At 33.6% G+C, this 24,538-nt stretch overlaps 1 protein-coding gene across 1 annotated transcript in view; it reads right to left on the reverse strand.

The window, feature by feature from the left end:
* Nucleotides 1-2,138: 2,138 nt before the first annotated feature.
* The window catches only part of LOC129222955 (F-box/LRR-repeat protein 7-like), an 89,480-nt gene continuing 67,080 nt past the window's right edge, over nucleotides 2,139-24,538 (reverse strand). The window contains exons 4-6 of the mRNA XM_054857517.1: nucleotides 17,672-17,813; nucleotides 11,519-11,770; nucleotides 2,139-2,475 (exon numbers count right to left, since the gene is read on the reverse strand). Coding sequence (XP_054713492.1) covers nucleotides 2,139-2,475; nucleotides 11,519-11,770; nucleotides 17,672-17,813 — 731 coding nt within the window. The remainder of the gene's footprint in view (nucleotides 2,476-11,518; nucleotides 11,771-17,671; nucleotides 17,814-24,538) is intronic.

Genomic DNA, 24,538 nt, shown 5'->3' on the forward strand with positions numbered 1-24,538 from the left:
TTTTTTATCAAAAAACTCCCTCCAGAAGGTATTTCTGGCTGCGATAGTGGGCGAAACACATGTGTTTTTTCGGAAATTCCATAAATGATACTATAAAGACCATTTTAAATCAAATCATCTACATTATTAAATTCATACTACTTTTTTGGTTAAAATTTTGCCGTGTTTATAATGGAAAAGTATCTAGCAGACAACATAAAATTATAGGCTTGAGTACTGTAGATTGTACAGAAAAGGTACAAACACACTTCAATCACCAAGTGGAGTAAATAACGCCCGGAGCAAGCGCTAATTTTATTTCTCATTAATTTTGCTAACATTTTCAAAAAAAAAAAAAAAATTCACTTTCTCTTGTTGTCTTTACATGCGGAATCTATAGTATACCTGTTGCATGAGTTCATAATTTCTATTTTAAAAGACATGTTTATGAGGGTGGGAGGCGTGTGCAAAAAATATTGCCGTTAAGACGAGTTTGAAGACACATTGCCGTAGATTCGTTCATAGATGAAGAAGCAGTTATTTTATTCCAAACGGAAAACTGGGTTTCCACTAAAAAGTTTCGAATGCTTAAGGACCCGACAAGAACTACATAACTTTGGTGAAGATAATTTTTTGATAATCTTCAGATCGATATTCAAAAATTTTTTTTTACTCAGTGAGAAATAAATGTCAATTTGCAAAAGTTCAAAATATTGCAGCTCTAGTAAAAAAGCGCCACTCAAATGAATCATCAATCCTACTCTACAAATTGTATCTACTATCACATCAGTAGCCTTCATTGTTTAGAGGTTCAACAATTGAGTTTTCGAACAGAAAAAGCCACAAAATGCTACTTAGATACAGCTGTAATGGATAAATGCTATTCAAGAAAGTCATGAATCCAATCGTAGAATATTTATCTACAATTGTTTCATTAGGTTTTATTGTTTTTGAACTCGACTATTAAATTTTCGAACAAAAAAAAATGGAATTCAAATAAATAATACCCGAAAATAACTAACACAAAATTGATAGAAATGTATTTGGTATATTAAGACATTGTTACTATTTTTGTGAGGAATTAGCTGTATTGCTTACTAGGTAAAATGGAAAACCCATTTAAGAGTATTATTTTTAGCTCTGAAAGCTATTTTAAAACTAAATTAAAAATCTGTGAAACATTTTGTATTGCACCCAAAGCAAGTCTTCAAATAAATTAAGTTAATATTATCACATGTTCGTCAAACATTTGGCATTGCCCTCGAAGTCGCCAAAGTACAGCTTCTAAAGATGAAACAATACCAGTACCATAGTTGGGGAATCACAAACATAAATAAAGTGCCAAATAAAAATTCTTGACTACAGAAACTGATCATCATTACTACAATGATGGCTGACAAAGTTCAAGTTATCTTGAATTCCAATGCACTTTTTGTAGAAATTATCAACTAGAATCATCCTACTTGAATTTAAAAATGCACCTAAGTCATTTCACAATTTCAGAAACAAGTACACTAGAGTATCGGCAATCCGAGCTCCGGTAATCCGAAAAATTCGGTAAATTCGAACAGGATTTATACTTGAACAGCTACTCTTAATGGTGATTTAATATTGTTGAAGTTTCTCGTTTGGGGGGGGGGGACATTGTAATATTCTCTGCAGTACAATAAGTTATAAAATCTTGTAGTGTTTACAAAACAAAAATAAAAAGTTTTTGAACATCGAAATTTTTTTTAATTTCTCGTTCTAGCACTACTTTTAATAAAATAATCTACATCCCATTTCTCCTATACTGTTGAAAACTATCCTAGATAGAAATATAACTTTCAACCAGGTTACTATTTCGTTTTAAATGGTGCTTAAATTATCATTTTTTAATTTTGGAAAACTCCAATACTATACGAGTTTTTGTGCGATTTCATACTAGTAGACTATTAAAATGAAACATCAACACTCTCAAAATACAGAAATTGGGGATGAGAATAATTCTGATTGACTATATGGTGGCACCGTAAGATAACAATTTTCCGGTTAATTCAAATTTTCGGTAATTCAAACAATGATAATTTCTATTTAGTTTGGATTACCGGGACTCCAGTACGAATGATTTTTAAATCATTCTTTTGTCCTTATCTCAGCAGGTCGTGATCACACTGACGTCAATTAAAGCCAGGATTCGTGTGTTCAATGATGCAACGCTTGCAGAACTTTTTAACTGTCCGATATCCGTCAAGCGTTATTGGGCAGTCTTGGATATTGAGTTGCTGCAGTCCTCGGCAATAGTACGCAATTATCTGAATGCCATCGTCAGTGATCATTTCGCACGATTTGACACTCAATTTCCTCAAGTTGGGACAGTGCTGAGAAATAATTTTCAGTCCTCTGTCTGTGATGTCACACTTGCCAATGTCCAGAGCTCGCAGTCTCGGGCAACTTCTTGCAATGACTTCTAAAGCATCATCTGAAACAGCTTCGCACCCTCGTACGTTTAGATACCTGAAAAATATTTAAAAGTTGTTGATTTATCTCTTACACTTTTCAAAATATAACTACATTGTGCTTTATTGAAAAGCGAGAAAATCGCCCGTCAAGGTGAGACGGGTGAAAATAGCTTGCACATTTAAACGAATCAATCGCTTGTTTAATAGCATTTTTATGCTTGAAATTTTAACCCTAAACTCCAGTAGATAGCGTTCATTTCTGACCACTTTTTCGTTCCTTCATTCTCCTAAAATAAGTCTTACCAGTAAAACAGTTAAGTTACCGGAACCCGTTCTGCCTTGTCAAAATAAAGCATTTCCCTGCATGTCAAACATTACGAAAAAAATATTACCAAATTATCCTGCCGTGGTGCGAGTTTCATCGTTGGTGACGTCAGGAGTGTTACTCGATCATTCGATATATATATATATATACATATATATATATATATATATATATATATATATATATATATATATATATATATATATATATATATATATATATGTAAAACTGAGAAATCAATTTTATTTACAGATAATTGATATGCATATGCAAGAAAGGATTTACTGAAGGGACATTTCATTGTCCCCTTTTAGATTACTTTCCATCAGTATATGTATATGCTTCATGGAAAATCGAACTTTTTGTCAACGAAAATCAAACATAGAAAGTTTGTAGCACCTAAAACAAATGGTGTGCTTAGAAAACCCCTTACATCCCTCTGGTATGTCACGCACAGATAATCGACTCAGGATAAAAAGTCACAGAAGTTAACCCAGATCAAGCTGTCTAAAACCTTTAAGAATTAAATGTTTTGACTCAACTCACCATTTCCCCCCTGACTCAGTACAATACTGCCGTGAGCAAGTAAAAGGCAGTAGTTTTTTTTTTTTTTTTTTGCATTTTCGTCATTTATGGTACGTTATAGTTTTATTGTACAAGCTTGATTATTTGGTTTCCGCTGAAAAATAAGCACGAAACAAAGTCTAGTCCCAACACTTCCCTATTGTTAGTACTAAATCCAAAACGCGTTTCTTCAAACATCTCGAAACCTCATATCTGCAGATACTGCCGCTTACATGCTCAGGGCAGAATTATCCCCCCCCCGCCCACTCTACAAAAAGTGTTGAAAGCGTTTTCTGAAAAATAAAAGTTTTGCACTTGAAGATTACTTGCGGAAAATTTTTTGAAGCACTTAGAAGCAAAACCGTGTAAGTGGCAAAAATTAAAAGTTAGGAGATACTAGTACAAACAGTAGGAGACACTCTCTTCCGTTCAGGGTCAAGCGACGGTAATGGTAGCTCTGGAATGTGCTGTAGTTCAACATGATTCAAAAAATAATAATACCTGACACCAGTACTAAGAAAGAAAAAAATAAATAAAACTAAGGGGTCGTCCAAAAATGATGTCAGGCTTTGAAAGAGGAGAGAGTGTTACGAAATTGGGACAGTTTTTTTTTATAAGAGAGAGGAGGGAGGAGCAAGGCCGGATCTACGGAGAGCATGCTATCGCTTACCTCCGGGCAGCAATTTCAGCTAATTTGTTTGTTTGTTTATTTATTTTTGAACTCGACTTAAAAACTTTAAAGAAGATGGGTAAGGGTAGAAGTCAAAAGTTTTTGCCCCAGTTAGGAAAAAAGTGGAGATCTGGCACTGGAAGAGGCTAACAAAAAGTGCGATGTTGCGCATTTTTTTCTGAAGCAGTATGGGTCATTCCATGTCAAGTGATCTAAAGTTTTTTCATCACATTTTTGTATTTCTTTGAAATTTTGGATCATCGATTGTACCATTCAAGGTCATCCAAAGTCGAAATTTTTAGATTTTTATCTCTTTTATTTTTTTATCTATAAGACTTCGATTTCTAGAAAAACCTTCTTTTTTTCTTGGATGCTTGAACATAAAATGGACAATAACTCAGCACCAAATATAGATAGAAAGATTTGGTAAAACGCATTTTAAAGTACATTAATTGGTATTTAATGTGATATACAATATGACTAATTTTAAAAAGAACTTCATTTTTAAAAATTTAAATTTAAGTCTAAAATTTAAATTTCTCAAAAGACATATAATGAATTTCTTTAAAAAAATTCTTAAAAATGTTCATGCATTTTCTCTTTATTTGTGCAAAATTTCAAATTGGGATCTCAATAGGATCATATTTTTATGAATTTTTGAATAAAATTTTCTAAAAGAAATAATGATATTTGACGAGTAGTAAGTAAGCATGACTATGCTTGAAATGAGCTGACATGAACTTGCAGATTGGTAAGCATAGATCTTAAAATAGAATAGATGTGCCTTCTCCCCACTTTTCTCCTCAGAGCGCGCGTCAACATCCCCGGTTGGACATCACGTGATCAAGGGACACCCCTCACAAGAAACTGTTTCCCTTCTCGAAGAGAATTACTTTGCGCCGCGATCATTTGCACAATTAAGGGAAATTAAAGCATTTAACCCATGGGTTGAATGCTTATTCACTAAAAGTAATAATTAAAAAAGGTAACTATTTTTTTTTCCATTAACATATCGCAAATGTATTTGTTGTACTTTTGCAAAAAATGTTCTTTGTTACCCTTTTAAGTTATTACTTTTTAATGAAATGCGGGACAAAATGACAGCTTTTTCATGGAATGGTTCATTAGATATTTTCCCATCATAACTTTTGAAGCAGGCGTACAAGCTATTTAAGCAGTTTTTCAAGTGCTTTAAATACTGAGTAGAAATAGACGTCTTCAAAAATCTTAAACAAAAATTGACCTTATAAATTTTCTTTTATTTCAATCAAATTTTTGAAATACAAATAAGTAGTTTCAATGCGTACTTTTTCCCACAACTTTTGAAGCCAGTGCAACAATTTAACATAAAACCCTATCTAAAACCATAAACCAATTAGAAATACAAATGTAAATAGTATCGAATATCAACTCAATTAAATAATATTCTAATATTCGTATGCGTTTCGCACCAACACTATATTAGCCAAACCAATAACGTTGGTTTGTTCCTAATTTTTAAACAACTTCAGTGTTTTCTTTTTTTTTTAAGTACTCAGAAAATAAATTCATTTGAAATTATAAATGCCTCCCCAATTTTTCTTTTTTTTCGTCCACAGAATATGATAATTTTGACAATTTAAACTCGAGGGTGAAGAAAACTAGTGATTATTGTCCCTTAACAATATTAATTTTGTTACTTTCCTACTTATTGGTCTTTGTGAATTATTTTCATTGTTTGAATTGACTGCGCGATACATTCTGACGCTTAAATATTTAGTAACGATTAATTTTATAAACTTTTTAACGAAAAAATCTGCTGCTTCTGTTTCCAACATATGCTTATTTAAACTTAGAAAAACTGAATTCGAAATTTTTCTCATAACTCTTGTGGTCTCATGAGTAACATTATATTTTTGTGTTTTACTCCCAAAACTTTTTCACACTCTCACTCAGTTGTTCTTCACAAATGTACATATTTCAATGTCTGCAATCTTGCAATAAGTTATCATACATGAATGTGTCTCAAAATTCTTAAATTTTATTAGGTCTATTTTTTGATTTGTTGTAGTTAAGACTGCGTTGCAGTCGTCGCAGTTCACAACAGAGTGCACTTGCCGGACAAAAAATCCAGCGTAGTCAGAAACATCATTAATTAACTGCGTCATGTTAATTGAGATGATTTCCGAATTTTCTAAATCGTCGTCAAAGGAATCGGAAGAAAAGGCTTTCTTTCAAAGCATTTTTGTTACGCTTCAAATTTAATTCTAGCATCTGAAGGTTGTCAAAATCAGGCACTTTGAAGAACTGGACTCTTTAAATTTCCGTATGAATGAATAATCTTTTTTTCGCACTTCGACGCAAATTTTCGCAATTGTCCGACGATTATTGTTGAATCTCCTCATAACCTGATTGCACTGAAAAAAGTTTCAAGGTGATCCTGAGTAAGCTTATAAGTCATTACGCAGTTTAGAACTGGAATTCGGGCACCTATATACTTTTCATATGTTCCCAGCACACTTTTCATAGAAATTAGAAAAACCTAAAATTCCAGTTTTTCGCGGACATACTATAACTAATTTTCCATCGTTTGTTTTTAGTGATTTAATATAATGCTCGGCATCTACATTCACACATATAGAGATTTCTCACATAAGTATAATGAAAATCTTCAGACAATCCTGGACTTTTAACGACGCTTCGCATTGTTATATCGTTATATCACTGCTGACCGAGAAGAGGGAGACACGATGTCCCTTGATCGCGTGATTCTCGGAAGAATCATGATGACCCCACTTTCTCCGGGCGAAATACGCTGCGTTGTAGGAGGGAAAGGCCTATCTATCCCTTTTAAAGATCTATGTTGGTAAGCCCCCCCCCCTCCTGCACCATGACTTTTAATCTTTTTTTCGAAAACATGTTTTTAAAATTAAAAAGGAAAAAAAAAAAAAGCTGGTACGTAAGAGTAATAAGCATAACAAAAGCTGCTAAACATAAGTAGTGGCTGAGGCTTAAAAAGAGAGGGGGGGGGGAATCACAAACACGAAAAGTCGGGAAAACTTTAACAGACAAATAGAACCGAGGGTATACTCCATATACGCCGTGTACTCTCAAACATTTTAAAGGCATATTATGTATATGATGCATACACATGTTGTGCATAATGGATTACTGAGAGAATAGCCTGAGAAAAATTGATGGGAACATCACTGGATAGAACCATACTCATTTGCAGTTTTTCTTTTTTTTTTTTTTTTTCAGAAAGTGGGATGGTAGGGTGAGGGGGGAGAGCAATCTGGAATGAAGCTTAACAACATGGAAGGTTATGCTCAAAAGAGCAAAGTTAGTTTGATTATAACTCTTTTGATATATGTATGGTTAGATCTCGTTGCATTACTCTCCTTTACAACAGAAATTAAAAAGAAAGCAAGCAATAAAGAAAAGAAAAAAAACAGCTACATTCCAGATGTTGTAGAAAGAAAGTTATGTGTGGACAGACATATGATCTGATACTTTGATTTATTTGTAGTTTTGTGTGAAATTATGAAAAAAATGGAAAAACATTAAAACAACAGGGGGAAAGCACTGTTTTGCTATGATCTTGGGGCAAACTATTTTCCTCCTTCCGAAATTGACGGAAGGTGCTGGGGTGGGGGATGAAATGAATCATAACTTTCCTTATCAGACATTGAATTAATCAAGTACACTTTGTGAAGTTATGATCTAAAAAGAAACACTTCGGCTGAAAAAAATTAAAACATATGGGTTAAAAATAATTCTCAATTCAATCCCCAAGTAAGGCGCGATACTAGTATAGTGTTTAGTGTTAATCACATGTGAAGTTATGATTTAAAAAGAAAGACTTGGTCTGAGAAAAGAAGAAAACATACGGAGTAAAAATAATTCTCAATTCAATCGAGGCGTGATACTAGTATAATGTTAATCGCATGTTTGGGAGGGTGGTAAGGAGGGGGGCGGGATACACTTCGTCTTGTTTTAAAGAATAACATTAACCACCTTTTAATAAGTTTACTGTTAAATTGTTATCTGTTTTGTTTTGTTTTGTTTAATTTTATTTTTTTACATTTCGAAAACTTAAAAAGAAGAAAAAAAGATTAAAAGTGGTAGTGCCGGGGGGAGGGGAGCTTACCAATCTACAAGCTCATGCCAGTTCATTTCAAGCATAGTCATGTTTACTTACTACTCATTTGACTATCACCAATAAGAGAATCTCATATTTAACTAAATAGAATATGAAAAATATTATTATTTCTTAAGTCAAATTTTATTCAAAAATTCATAAAAGTATGATCCCATTGAGATCCCAACTTGAAGTTTTGCACAAATGAAAATAAAACACACAAAATTGTTTGAGATTTTTTTTTAGTTTAAAATATGTTTTCTGAAAAATTTAAATTTTAAATTTAAATTTAAATTTAAAAAAAGATTTTTTTATAAAATTAGTCATATTAAACAGCAACAAATGTACTTTAAAATGCTTTTTACCAAATCTTTCTATCTATATTTGGTGCTGAGTTACTGTCCATTTTATGTTCAAACAGCCATGAAAAAAACAGGGTTTTTCTAAAAATCCAAGTCTTATAAATAAAAAAAAACAGAAGAGATAAAAATCTAAAAATTTGGACTTTTGATGACCTTAAAGGGCCAAATTTCAAAGAAATACAAAAAAGTGAGTGAAAAAATTTCTCAAATTTTGGATCACTTGACATGGAATGACCCATGCTGATGCAATGTGACGTGTCTTGTGACAAGAGGAGGAGAAGGGAAGAAGGGGTAAGGGGTGAAATGAGACAATTTGTGATGAAGCAGTCAAGGGAGTCAAATATGATGGAAAAAAAGTGTGATATTATTCATGGACAGCTCCTAAAAAAGACAGGCCGTAAGTCAAAATAAAATACTAAAAAAGAAAAAATAAAGGCATTAATTGAAAAAAAAAAAGGAAATACAAACACAAACTTGTACTCTTTATTTTTTAGGCAAAGGAGGTCATAGGCCCCTCTGGACATGGGCGCCCATATGCAAAATTTTAAGGGGGGGGCTCAGATATCTTCCCCGTGGTTTAGCAGGATATTTTCCTCATAGAAACTGAGTTCAATACAGATTACAGTTATTAAAATTTGATTTTTTCAATAACTCATTCATTAATGGCTGGAGAAGAAATTTTTTTTTTCATTTTTGCTAAGAAAAAAGTACTAAAAGCAATAAAGTTCTAATTTCTAAAGGGGGGCTTGAGCCCCTCCTTGCCCCCCTGTATGGTCGCCCATGGGCGGATTTATGGGGGGTCAGAGGGGGGCAATGCCCCCCCAGTTTTGGAAGGACTTTATGTAGTGACACACATCTTCCAAAAATTAAAAAAAAAAAATCATTATTTTTTTTGTTTTTGAATAGTTCAGAAGAGCATGGGTGGATTTATAGGGGGGGGGGAGGGGACAATGCCCCCCAGTTTTGGGGAGGAGTTTATATAGTAACAACTTATCTTCCAAAATCTTAACAAAAAAAATCATGATTTTTTTTCTTTTTTGAATAGGAAAATTCAAGTTTATTTTTTCTTTTAAACTTAAAATAACCGTTTCTTACAAAGTCTGAACAATACTGTACAAGTGTATAATCTACTACTCAATTTCAGAGACTAGAAAGTGCAAGTTATTAATAGGTTCTAAAATCCCTGAAAAGAAATTGGGCGTAGATAGCCTACAAGGGCTCTTGAACCAAAAACCCAATCTAACCAACGAAAACCTTGAAAAATAATTAGACAAGTCTTTGAAACTCCTAAGCAAAGTGTGCTTCAATTTTTATTTCTTATCAAGTGTATAAATTAAGAATTGTTCAAATGGGTAGTATGTTACTCTCTTGATACCTATTCTCTAAATCGGTGTGCACCATTTCTTTTTAAAGTATTAACTTGCATCACAAAGCACTTTTAAAGCGTAAAACTTAAAAAAAAATTATTTGCCTATTATTTCCAATTAACTCTTATAAGACTTCAAAATGCAGAATTTTATATCAAATTTTAGATAATTTCCTCCGGGGGTGTAACCCTCGGACCCCCTAAAACTGGAGATATTCTATATCCCACTTAAAAGGGAGCACTGCGTTACTCTCTTAATACCAGCCCCCTCTCTTTTAATGTCAATTTAAAAAGGACAGCATGCTTACACACTAATGAAAACGACACATAAAAAAGTTAAGAATGGCTTTACGCATCACAGAAAACAGACTAAACATGGGGGGGGGGGGGGGAGAGAATTAAAAATGTTGCTCCAAAAAAAAAATCCTGCCCCCCCCCCCCCAGGAACTCAGTCCTAAATCCGCCTATGTGGTCGCCCTTGCCTCTGGATTCTACCCCTTCAAATGGCGAGAAGAGAGTGAAATGTGTAGATTTCTACCTCAGGTATTTTGTTTCAATTTCTACCAATAGGTAGCAGCACTAAAAGCTCCAACTACGCCCCAAGGGAATTAGGATGCGAAACTGATCGTCTCTCTTGTAAGCAGATTCTCTACAGCAGGGGTTCTTAAACTTTTAGACATTGCGAACCCCTAGACTAAGTATTTTGGCGATCCCCAAAATTTTAACTCTGTCCATACCCCCTAAAACAATAACTGAAAACTACACAATAAGTTTTATCTTTAGAAATACAAGTAACTACTAGTAAAACAAAATCAAGAAAACGTTTGACACTGGAAAAGGACATTGTTTTGTGTGTTAAAAAGCTCATTCCAGACATTAAAAAAATTGGTTAATTCCAACCAAGCTCATTTATCCAACTAACTAATAGAACACAAAAACCAACTTGCATGTGTATTAAAAGCTTAATGAGTACTATTTTTTTTTTTAATTAAAAAAAAAATAATAATTTTCTTTTAACTTTTCTTCTACATCTCGCGACCCCCCCCCCCCCCATGAGGGGTGAAATATGAACTGAAAATGAGATTGGATGTTTGATAAGGCTTAAGCACCATTCGATTTATTTCTATGCATAGTCACTAGTACTGTTAAAATTTCATCGAATTCTCATGATTTTTGCTTAAGGACAAGCCCTTCATTTCGACGTCTTCCAAGAGGAGTCAAAAGATGTATACTTAATGCAAACTATGCCGAAAAACAACCAAAACCACGCCCATTACATTCATTTCTCCAAGCTGAGGGGGAGGGGGTTCAATTAACCCCCCCCCCCCCCCCCCCGAATGACGGGCCAGCCCAAAGACATTTACATGTAAAACACTTTCACTTTCAAAACATATGATATGAATAAAGGTGAGTTAAAAACGTGCATTAATTAATCAACAAGTCATGAAAGACAAACAGTGCTACGTTTTTTAAGACTAGAAGATGCGATTTTGAGCCAGTGTATGCGGCAAGGACATCGTACGAAGCATTTTAAAGCAAAATTAGGCACATTCACAGACACACAATCAAACCTTTTTTTCCCTTTCGCATACCAGTTTAAAAGACAAATTGTTTTAAAAGAAAAAGACATCTTATTTTTCCTCACCCATTTAGCACAAAACAAATTAATAAGTCACTTTAAAACTACTTACCTCAATTTGTAACAGTGCCTCGCAATCTGTTTGACGCCCGCGTCAGATATCCTGTCGCACTTGGCAACACTGAGGTACCTCATGTTCGCACCGAGCTTGGCCAATTCGTAGAGGCCAAAGTCTGTGAGCAGTATACAGTCACTGACGCTTAGCTCACGCAAAGCAATGCAGTAACTTGCCACACTCTTCAGGCCAACGTCTGTGATCAGTGTACAACGTCTCAGGTACAAATGTGTCAGTTGGGAACAATACCTAAGCAAAATGAAACAGCTGTATCAATCGTTAGCCATGAGATCTTATTTTATTCAGTTGCAATATTAGCATTTAAATATTATATGTTCAGAAAAAGTTTAATGGTAGGGAAAGAGTGTGTACAGTGAGACAAGAAAATTCGATTACATTTTTATTATTAAAACATACAGAAATAGTTCTTTGAAATGGTATAATATTTGTCACTGTAATAATACGTAGGTGGGTCATTTCACGTCAAATCGCCTATGCCATGTGCCGTCATGTCTCCTATTTCGTCCATTATTTCGGAGTCACTGTTTAGGCATGAATTTAGAAAAATCTCTCTAATTTCGTTAATATTTCAACCAATTAAGCTGTATTTGATATCAATTTCAAGCTAATATTTTTCTCTTTCAGTTCGAACAGAAAGTATTCTGTAAATAGAAAGGTGTTGCCACTCCTGAACTAAAATCAGTTTTTTCGCTATTTAATTTGCAGATCTCTACATAGTATAAAATGAAGTCTCCAAAAAGTGTCTGTGTGTTTGAACTCGCAAAACTCGAGAACTATCCGGCCGATTTCGGTGAAATTTTCACAGATCGTTCCTTTAAGTCCTGAAAAGGTTTGCAGACTAGTTGGAAAATAATTTGATGAACTAGCTCGAAAATAATTCGATGAATAGTTCTTTTTTTACTCAAATTTAGGCCCAATTTTCTCATAAATTCCCGATTATGGGGGTGAAAATTTATTACACATATTAATATTATATATCGTTGGAAAGAGTAGAACTTTCCGTGTTCCACTCAATTTGTTTCAATGATCTAACTTAACTACGACGGGAGTTATTTACTCGACGTTAAATCCCGGTTATCACAAATTTGCCCTTTCAACTGCGCTTGCGCGCGGACTTAGCTGATTTCAAAAATCTTGCTAAAATTAATAACAAACATTTTAAATTTGGTTTTAAATATGAGATAGCAACAGATTAAAATTAGAAATCACAAAATTTTCTTTGATTTAGTTTTTAGACCTCGGTAAAGATTGAATTTTGCTTCTTAATTATTAATGGATTCGGTGTCTGATTTTTCTGTCGCTTTTCAGGACCAAATTTTTAACCTCAGAAGAGTGTACTAGAATTGCAGCATCACTTCTAATACAAAGCCGTACCCTAAACCTAAATAAAAATGTATAATACTAAGTTGTTTACGCCTAACGTAAAATATCCGCAAAAGACGAATTTCTGTACTAGTATTCCAATCATTTTTGAAGTACACAACGTGTTTTACATTTATGTTAAATAAATATTTCCAAACCAATAAATATTCAAGTGTCATTTTTCTCTTAAGATTATCAGTTAGTCATATCCGTAGTTTCATATAATATATCACGAAATCGCCGTGAAAATGTTCTAATCGCATTCATTAATTTGGTGGGACTCTCGCTCAGCCTAAATATACACAAGCAACACGAAATCTTAAAACAGAAAGCCCAAAAAATATACACAAGCAACACGAAATCTTAAAACAGAAAACCCAAAAAGCTAAGTCCGTGCGCAAGCGCAGTTGAAATGGCAAATTTGTGATAACCGGGATTTAACGTCGAGTGAGTTATTTGCGTTTTTAGATCGAATTTGTTTAGGCTTAGCTGAAATTTAGGCACTATTTTCTTCATTAAATCAATCAATAAAAAGTGAAGGGATTGTCCCACAGTTTTCTTTTTCACAAAACTGAAAAGAGCGGCTTTTTTTTACTCCAGATCTAACTCGACCTATGGTCGCAAGTTTAACCCTCGATCTCCATCAGAAAAAAAGTTACAAGCGAATTAATTGAAGTTTAAAAATCTGATCTCTGTACAAGTTTTTAACCATTTTATTTTCCGTTTCCACGGTAACGCTTTTTGAATCCATTGTTTATTTCTATCTTTCTCATTTTCAATTCTTAAACTTATTTTACTTTGTGTTTCCATGGTTACGCTTTTTAAATCCATCTTTCTCATTTAAATTTCTTAAAAGTATTTTAATATCTGTCATCATTATTTGAAGGGAAAATTTTGCATGATGTTTTTTTCTTTTTCTTTTATTTAAACCTGATTGTTGAATATACGTCACTTGACACAATTTTTATTTTCAAAGTAGACCGGGCAAAGCCGGGCAACGCAGCTAGTTAAATATAAGTCATATCTGCAGAGCACCAACTATGATCTGCATCAATTTTTTTTCTGTAGCATATTTAAATTATTCTCTTTTTATGTTGAAAAAATTATAAAGGTGTTTTTTGTTGTTTTGAAATAAAAAAGTAAAGTTTGCTTCGCAGAAAATACAAGTTTACTGTTACTTTAAAACCCTTTTAAGCTTAAAACCTTAAAAAAGCAGAGACACTTTTCAGGACAATTATTACTGGACTATCAAAGATAAAAATTGATTTGTATCAATAGTTAATCGCTAAAACGTTGTTCACTTTGGAAAAGTATTGAGCAAAAACCTTCGTTTCAGATTTAACAAAAAAAGAAGAAAAACTTTTGGTTGAAGGTATACAGTGGTGGTAAAAAAAAAATGCATCACCCGCCCCGTAAAGGAGAGGAATCTCGTCCCGACTGCATTCAACGCACAGTCAAGCATCCCGTATCCCAGAAGATTTGGGGATGTATTTCTGATCAAGGAGTTGGTGGGCTTCACTTTGTGCAAGGAACAGTAAACGCTCAGTTGTATATTGGCATTTTGGAGGTGAAATTGCTTTCTACTATCCGGAATCACTTTACTTCAGTTCCAAAAATCATTTTCAAGGATGATTCTGCTCTGTGCCATAGGGCAAAACTGGTAAATAACAATTTAAAAACCTTTATCCTGCCATTAGACTTAAATTGACATGGGGTTAAGTAATTTTTTTTTCCTCTAAACTCACACGCAGATTCAGAAATGGAAAAATGAGCATGGGGCCAGCAGTTTGCCTTGGCTCAGAAACAGCCCCGATCTACGTAAACAATTATCGGATTCCTGCTGTTAAATGTTTATTTCATAAGTTTTGCAAAATATCACATACATTTATCGTTAATCGATCGACTAAAACTTCTCACATAATCCCATTGTTGTGAAAATGCGAGGGTGATGCATTTTTTTTTTTTACCAGCATTGTACTACATATTAAGAATAATAATTTGAAGAATAGTGTAAAAAAATACTTCTAATTGCATTATTTTGAATTTTTTTTCGATATTAAAAGCTAAAAAAAAAAAACCTACTATTGACAAGTTTTTATAGCATAACTTGTTTGGATTACGTAACATCCGGCATATTTCCTCCATTCTTTCAATACTCATGCACGCAATTCTAGATTTCTCTGAAGAAGATTATTTTTGCTGATTGAAGTATATTTTAAAATCTCTTTGAAACTTATTGATAGAAATTCTGATTTTCTCATCTCCTGATACGAAGGATATGTGTTCCATCTGTCATCTTTTACAGAGATCAAACAGAAGTTATTAAAGGAAATTTTGTAAGTTGTTAACGAATATAGTCTTTTTTTTTTTTTTTTTTTTGAGCAATCACGATTGCTTATTGTTCTCACTTGACTGTTTTCGGCGTTACGCTGATTTTAATTTTCCCATCGCCATCGCCACCCTCTGCAGTATCACCGTCGACCGGATCCTCATGGTGCTGCTCCTATAGCGAAAACCGTCTCCAGGTTGCATCCATATACTACACACACACACGCATACGTACACACACCTACACACATACACACATATGCCTGCACACAAACACATATGCCTACACACAAACGCACATACTCCCCCCCCCCCCACACACAACACACACACACACTCGTGACTGCGAAAAACATAATTTGAATTCAAGATGTCAAAATTCAAATTTTTTTTTTTTTTTATTTTAAATGCGTGTGCATAAGATTCCCTTTCATTTAACATTTTATAATCGAATAAAGCTATGTGTCAATTCACTTTCAAAGCATTAGAAGAGTGATGTGCAATATGACCTACAAAACTGTGTTGCTTGCATTATGAAAGGAATCCAAAACACTGCTTGTACTACCAGGCAACAAACCTGGTCATTTTTAACTATAGTGGCAAAATCTTTATTAATTCAGAGGTTTCATTTAGTTTTACAATGGCTTCGTTGTTACCTAAATGACCTGATTCATACTCACTGCCTTTATTATGACTACTTTGAGGGAAAATTGAAAAAAAAAAATGTTTTCGGTAAGAAGTACGTAATTTTCGTACTTGGTACGAGTACAAGCAATTGTGTACATTATGTTTATAATGCAAAGAATACTGTTGTACACACATTATACAAGCATTGTACACATCATTCTTCTTGCTCTTTGAAAGTGAATCGACACATAGCTTTCGTCGATTATAAAATGTGAAATGAAAATCATGCTTGTGAGGACTGCATTTATTGTAAAAATTTACTCCATTTCTTAATTCAATTAAGAGTTATCTCAACATTTTAATTCCTTTTACGAAGTAAAGGGAGTATTGTATTCGCGAAAAAATTTTCACCCAAAAATCGGCGTTAATTTCCATTTTTCTCGCTCTCGAATGAATATTGATTTTTTTTTTCAACCCGACCACACGTGGATCTATGCTTAAGAACGTATAAAAACCCGAAATATTCATTTTGACGATCCCCCAATTAATTACAACGAGTTATCTCGTGACGTCTGTATGTACGTATGTATGTGCGTACGTGTCTCGCATAACTCAAAAACATTATGTCCTAGAAAGTTGAAATTTGTTACGTAGACTCCTGGTGGGGTTTAGTTGTGCACCTCCCCCTTTTTTTGGTAGCATTCCGATGTTCCAAAGGGGGTCTTTTACACCTTTTTGGGGGGAAATCATTGTTAATTTCAATGTAAACTTAAGTGGTTTTATAATTTGGCAAACACTTGGCGACATATCGCCAAGATTTTGGTCGCCAATTTCTGCGGCCCACTTGCGACAAATTTGGCGTTTTTTTTTTTTTTTTTTTTTTAAATATGGTTTCATTCTGGCCATTATTGGCGATATTTAAACAGTTAACCATTGAATCACATTAAAACGTCAAACATTGGGAAAATTAATCTGTATAAAACGTTTTTTTGCTTCAGTTCGCAACAAACTTGGGGAAAAAATGTTTAAAAAGTTTCTTTGCTTACTCCAACGCACTCTTATCACTAAATTGGCGGAAAAGGAAGTCATGTGATGCACACATCAGCTCGTTTTTCTTTATTGCAGAACAACTTACAAAATATCCATCAATATCTTCTGTGTCATCTCTTTAAAAAGAAGAAACATCGAACACATTTCCTTTGTATCAAAAGATGAGAAAATCAGAATTTTTATCAATTTTTAAATAAGTTTCTAAGAGATTTTAAAATATTCTTCAATCAGCAAAAATTGTTACTTCAGAGAAATCTAGAGTTGTGCTTCATGATAACTCTAAGAGTGGTGGATCATTGTCAGGTGTTACGTAATCCAAACAAGTTCATACTGTAAAAACTTTTCAATAGTAATTGATTTTTTTTCTTTTCTTTTTTTTTGTCTCCTAATGTCGAAAGTTTCTGAGTGAATGGAATCACTGAAAAAAATGCTGATTGTACTCATAGTTCCCCCCCCCCCCCCCAGTCCACATGTCTCACAAGATTTGAAAGAATATATGGCTGCTGATAATAGAAAAAATGTATTTTGCTCTCAAGTCATATTGTTGATAAAGATCGCAGGGGATCAAATGTGAAAAAACAGTTGAAATTCGAGATATAGAGGTTTTCGAGAAAATTTCATTCGAGATAGACATAAGAAACTTATACCACAAACGCAGGGAAATTCAAAAATTTCGTCATTGTAAGGTATTTGTGATATGCCGGTTCGAGATACAACAGGTTCGACGACAAATCTCAAATTTTCATTTGTTACTACAAATACCTGACTATCTTTTCAAGGCTGTTGTCGTCCAATCTTTGGCAGTCCGTCAGATCCAAGTGGCGTAGACGGAAGGGATTTGTCGACAACACTGTCGGATCCAGTGTCAAAGGTCTTGAATGGATCGAAGTTACGATATTGCAACCTGTAACAGATATATATGTACACTTAACAAATAGCTGCAAATGTAACGTTGTGAACGCTGATGATATGATGTGAAACATTTAAATTACAATAAACATAGAAAGTGTAAGTAATCCTGGCTGGAAGTAAGCTGGTGTTTGTGCTATTGATCAGGACTGGACTAGAACTTTTGAGGACACTTGGCACGAACAATTGGTGCCACCCCCGTCCCTACGTCACACACCATATATTTAAAAATCTAATTTTGATATTTGCGTTTTACCGAAACCAAAAATATTTGACCACAACTTTTAATTTCGTTATATACTATCATACGCCACGCACACACGTCAAGAGTTGGCTAGGATTTGGACACTACGGTAAAAACCATGGTTTTTACTGCCCTGTCCAAAACTTTCCAAAAGTATCCAAAACTATATTTTTAGAGAAATTGTATTTTTTGAGAAAACGTCGAAAACAGAATAAAATGTATAAATAGTATTGTTTTACATTGAAAATTTCAATGGTGAACATTCAACTTATTTATGCAGCTGATTTTAATCTATAGTTACATTAAAGTTGAATTCTGGATTAAAATTTTCAAATTTTATGCATGAGTTTATTTAATTTTTTGATAATTATAACCAAATTTTCCTACATTTATGCATGTTTTACGACACTTTTGGACAATTTTAGACACTTTTAGACGGTAAAGAATAACGTTTATATAATAATACTTTATATAATTTTTAAATTAAAAAGTTTTTTTTTTTGTTTTCATATATGTAATTTTAACAGTTAAAAAGATTATTTGAGAAATTTTTTGTCCAATTTAATTTAAAAAATAAGAGATTAGCTAAAGTTACACAAATGGTGTTGGTGCATGGAAAACGTAGATTCATTAAGTTCTGAATGAAATTCTTGTCATCTCTTAAAACAATATTTTCGGGTCACGAGATCTGCATAATAATCTACAAAACGGTCAGAGACTGTTAGATAAATATTTTTTCATGCGAATGTGTAGTCACTACTCAACCATGAAGAAATTTCTGAAAAATTACAGTTGTAAAACAGTAGCCTTTCAATAGAAGATCGTATTCCAAATATTAAAATTTTAATAATTTGGCAATGCGTTTTTGCAGTAGCCATGAATAAAATCAATCATTTTAGTAAAAATATTCGTTACTCAAATCGTTACTCAGTCGTTCCGGTTCCCTAATGGAACAGTTTTGCCCTGAGGTGTTGTACGAAGATCTTTTGTTAAATAATTTCACGCAACCATGATTAGCACAGACATGCCCCTATGTATAAAAATAGAAGCTTATTTTTCACTCATTAATTATTTTTGTGAATTCATTAATTACTTAGAGTTCAACGATTATATTCTCCGTGATCCTTCATTAATTTTGATGAATCTAGTCATTAATTACTTCAGTGATTCCAAGACTTTAACAATGCATTTAGTCACAAATGAAATCAATCATCCTTTGAGTGTGTAGCGCTCGTCAGAATTTGGAGTGAAACATAAGAAATTTTCCGTCTGTGCAACTTTTTTTCATATTTAGTGAGTTTGTGGCACTTCCAAAATTAATTTCTTACACTTAAGGGTTATTCGTTCGCTTCTATGTGAGTTTTCGCTAACTGATTTCAGAATGTTTTTCCAAGCTGCATTTATCTTGCATTAAGTGGGTTTTCAATAACACATAACAGGAAGCGATTTTTATTATTTCTCAAAAATTTCCTTTCACGCCACACACACACACACACACACACACACACACAAAAAAAAAAAAAAAAACAGAAAAACATAGATGAAAAGAAAAGTGAATTTGATTCTAAATTAAAGCTTCTGCAATTAAGGATGGCTTCCAGGTTTTGAAACACTGTTTCATTTTTATTTATTTATTGAAAACGCTATTCTTTCTTCTTTTCAAATTACAATGCTATATAATTGATTACTCCTCAGTTCTAAATGTGTATGCAGCGTAAAACAATCTGCTCGTCGAAACTTTGACAGAAATATTTCATATTTAGAGACTTTACGGCATTTTTCAACTTTAATTCAATTTGTAAGGTTAATAGCTCGTTTCGTCAGATTACAAACGACAGGGTGTTTGAATTCCACATGTAATCTTGACTCTGACAAGAAGTTGGACTTTTTTTATTCGCAAAAAATATCTCTCTACCACAAAAAGAGCCTACCATTTCATGCCATTTTTAAGTCTCAAATAAAATTTTAATGCTTCAAAAGTACTTCTCTCTCAAATTTGGTCCAGATCCGACGTAAACTGAAGATTTGCATACGGAACATAAATACATAAAAATATTCTTCGCTTTATTTATATGGATTGTGTATTGCCTATCAACGAAAAACTTTTTTACCGATATTTAATAGCGATATTCAAAATACTTCTTTTATATAACTCAGTGGTTCTTATCGGAGTTGGCTGCCGTGCCAGTGGCAGAAACTGGCAAAAACTTAAAAACGTCTTAAATAACTCAAGTAATTACTAAATAATATTCGTTTAAGTAAATAAAAAAATTGAATTTCATTTCAACATTTAAAAAAATAAAATCCTATGCTATAGCCCTTGATTTAGTTCGGAAAGGGAACTGTTAAATCGTGGATGCTCATAATATTTGGATTAATCTAACAAAAGAAGAGAAATCATATGGGTGCTTAGGAAAGAGGAGTGACATACTGAATTAAACAGGCGTTAGGGGGAGATAGGGCACATTGGACCGGTCTCAATTATTTTAATACTATTATTTCTTTTTAATGACCAACAAACATCACTTATGGTCCTACAAATCTTATAATGAAATCACATGGTACAGTTAAATTGTAACAATATAGCTGGTAATACAAATTTTATTCCAGAAAGTGTTATTTCAGTAGTCCTGAATGTTTAGGCTTGCTGTCTACCGCGTTTCCACGCTATGATAATCAAGAAGCGAATTAAATATTGCGCTCTACGCTTTCTGTCAACGATATCGTTGCGAATACATGTGAGTAAACAAGCAAATTAAATATTACGCTCTGCGTTTATGGCACTTCATCATTTGTGATGTCATATACAGAAGCATAAAATATAAAAGCGCATCGATTAAAATAATTTTTAGAAATATTAAATTTTGCCAAATTGTTTAAAAAATGGTCATATCTTATGTTTTTAAGCATGCTCTTTCAGAAAAAAAAATACTTTTAAAATTTCGGAAACGACCCCATTATTCATATTTTCTGAATAACATGGGAAAGCACGGGAGAAAAACAAATACAAACTGCGAGTAAATTTTATCATTACTTGATGTTTTTTCTATGAATACGAAGTCTTCATCTGCTTTACAGAACCCAGCTTCTGAATGTTTGGCTCCAAATTTGTGACCCGGATAATCCTGTTTTTCGATTTGTGACGCTGAACAAAACTGCGGGCCACACGGGTCAACGTCGCGGGCCGTAAGCTGGGAACCAATGATTATAATTAAAATATTGCTCAATAATTTACCCACGCTGCTAGCTGAATTTTCCAAGTTAATTTCAAATTATTTCGACTTATTTCTCATTACAGATTACACTTTTTGTGCAAAATTAATTGCGGTTTTAATCAGCCTCAGTTTAACGTGGTGTGTAGGTTGTTATTATTCACTGAAAAATATCACCAACAACCTTTCATGTAAATTTAACTACGCACATGATTATTTCCCTTCCATGAAACTCATTAAATTTAATTGCACTATTTATTATTTCTCATTGACATCTTTCATATGCCATTTTGATAAGGAATAATGCTGTTCATTATTAGTTAATCCTCACTAAGAACTTTTGCTCAGAATTGTTCAGCTAATTTTTTTTCTGTAGAAAAGTTTAATAACTAACTAATTAATAGTCACAGGCGATGCACGAAGAAGATTTGATCTGTAAGTCCCGCCAACATCCTATTCCATGAAAAAAAGTAATGTACGGATAATTTTCTTTATTTTCATTCTTTCTTTTTCCTCTAATTTGTACGCCAGGATCCACCACTTTTTAAAGTGTCAGTTGTAGTGCAATAACGTACACTGGATTTAAAGAAAAAAGATACATTTTGTATCTGTTGATTGGTAGTTGTTCATCATTGAAAGGACATGCAATCGCTTTTTTTTTCTTTTTCAAAAGTTAAAGCTTTTGCAGATTTCTCGTTTGGGTAAAAACATAAAGCTATTTAATTTTTTTTCATTTATTTTTCATTGGCAATTAATAAAAAAAATTCAGAATGAAAAAAATTATTATACATTAAATAAAAATATAATATTGATCAAAAATAAAAATGATTGCATCTCTTTCTTCGGGTACTCCTCGGATTTCCATGCTATTTCCTTTCCAAAAATAAAAGGATTAAATTAAAGCTTTAGAAAACAAAAAAGGATCATCTCAACAATTACACAGTAAAATTATTTGTGGTTTGACTTCACTTCATGTCGATTCAGTAAATCATTCTCTAACTTTCATCAATGTTAAGTATAGGAGGAATTGTATTTCGATTACACGAATAACTTTTCCGTATTTCTTGAAATAGAAAATTAAGAATATATTTCGAATCGACACAATTTACTCAATTTTTTGTAACTAAAAAATATTTTTAACGCTGCTGTTTTTTAGATAATGATATTTGAATTTCTCCCATAAACGCTAATGTCAAGAACCTCTCCTCTCTTTTGGTGCAAAAGATAGTACTAGTAGCCCTGGTAGGTGCTGTTATACAGCATGATTTAGAAAATTTTTCAATGAAAACCTACTAGGACCGGAACTTTATACGCGTGTTACTCAAAACTTGAAAATGTCCACTTACATCCCTTTGCTTCTTACTGCCTCATATGCTCCTTGATTCAGGTTTTGTGTTCTGTATTTCCTCGCCGGAGCTAGTGCTAAGTTTTTGTACAGTTCAAAATTAACCAAAAAATTTCTCGAATTAAAAAGCGAAGTATGAGAATAAGATCTCCTGGCTGAGATCTTTCGATTTTTTTTTTTTTTTTTTTGTGATGATAAATCCTTTCTTCATGTCACTATTCATTTTTTAAACATTACGAAAATTAGAGTAAAAACGGGATAATTTGAACACCCTTTCATGTTTATCACGTAAATAATTGTCAAATACTGTATTCTTGCTTAGAAAGTGTTTTAAGTGATGGAATACATCACACCTGGCTATCATTTGATCAGCGTTCATTCGGAGCAAACATTTCAGTGTAGGAGATCTTCTAGCAAAGGAAAGAATGACTGTTACAGCACTGCTCACTAACAGCTTGCCAAAGATTCAGCAATTACGATGTCAAGAGGGGGGGGGGGGGGGTAACAGTGAATTTCCAATTGAAGGCAATCATACATTTTAGCATAAAATTAGTTAAAAACAGTTAAAATTCATGTTCTAATTACCTAGGAACATTAGAACAGATTTCATCTGATGAAGAAGAACCAGCGCTTTCTATCGATATTTAATTCTAATTTGTACAAGCAATTTTTCATCCTCATATTAAAGAAGTCATGGAAAAATGTTGATTACAATAAGAATACACTATTAGTTAACAGTTGGCTAATTAATTTGATTATAGAATAAAACATTGTCATCGGGTCTGAGGTAGCATAATAAATTTAAAATGAATCCGATCACCGGAAATGGGTGAACATTCAATTGCAAGATTCCGTTTCATAGATACATTCATACATATAGGTGAAGCTAATAAAAGCGAATTAAAAAAATGCATATTATTAAATTTCGGTCTGGATTTGAACCATAAAAAGCACTCTTCGGGTACATTTCAGGCACATAAATATCTACTTATTTATGCCTATACAGTTTTCCTCCCAACTTTGTAATTTTCTACAAACTTCCAGAACTGTGTTACTCATCTATCTTTTGGAAGATTGGGGAGATGTTAATAAAACGAGGTATATATATAATCTGAGAAGCATTTCTTCATAGAGCTGGAAGTTAAAAGATAAAAATCGAATAAACACCATCCACCTCGCTATCATTCGATCAGCGTCCATTCGGAACAAAGTGCAGGAGATCTTCAGTTGCGTTTTTCGCGTCCATGCCGAGAATTCTGGACAGACATTCATCACAGCTCACATTCGTGCATAAGAGGAGGAAAAACAGCAAAGGGCATGATTGCCGATGACGGATTAAAGCGCAGATGCTTAATTATGACCATACGCTGGGCCTCCATAATTCACTGTGGCTCTATCTCTGAGGAATCTACTAATAGTTGGGCCGCACCTCCGCAATCTTTTTTCCCCTCCTCTTTTTCTTATTGTTATTATTTTATTTTTCCCTTCCGACTGGCAACAGCCTCGAGGCAGACATTTTGGTCCGGTGTGAAAGGAATGATGACCACAATGCGAATGTCCTTAGGGAAACGGCGACGGAAAGAAACGATGTAATGCTGCTGCCACATTTTCATAACAGGATTTGCTACTCGCCCGGATTGTGGCAGAACACCTGTTGCACTTATGTGGCGCCGTACATCACGAAATCCATTCATTCCGCCACCAATCTGATCCCGAAACAAGGGAAATATTGCACCACGGATTATGGAACCGGGCACTGACGTGGAGGAGTTGGATGGGCTGGGATGTTGCTGAGTTTGGGGGGTTATGACTCCTCCCATGAAGAAACAAACTTTATAACAGTTATGAGCCATTCAAAAAATTTCTCTTCAAAAGGATACAATTTCCATACCTGTCTACTGCTTCACCTCCTATATATC

Source organism: Uloborus diversus, chromosome 5, assembly GCF_026930045.1.
Source record: "Uloborus diversus isolate 005 chromosome 5, Udiv.v.3.1, whole genome shotgun sequence".
Lineage (NCBI taxonomy): Eukaryota > Metazoa > Arthropoda > Arachnida > Araneae > Uloboridae > Uloborus > Uloborus diversus.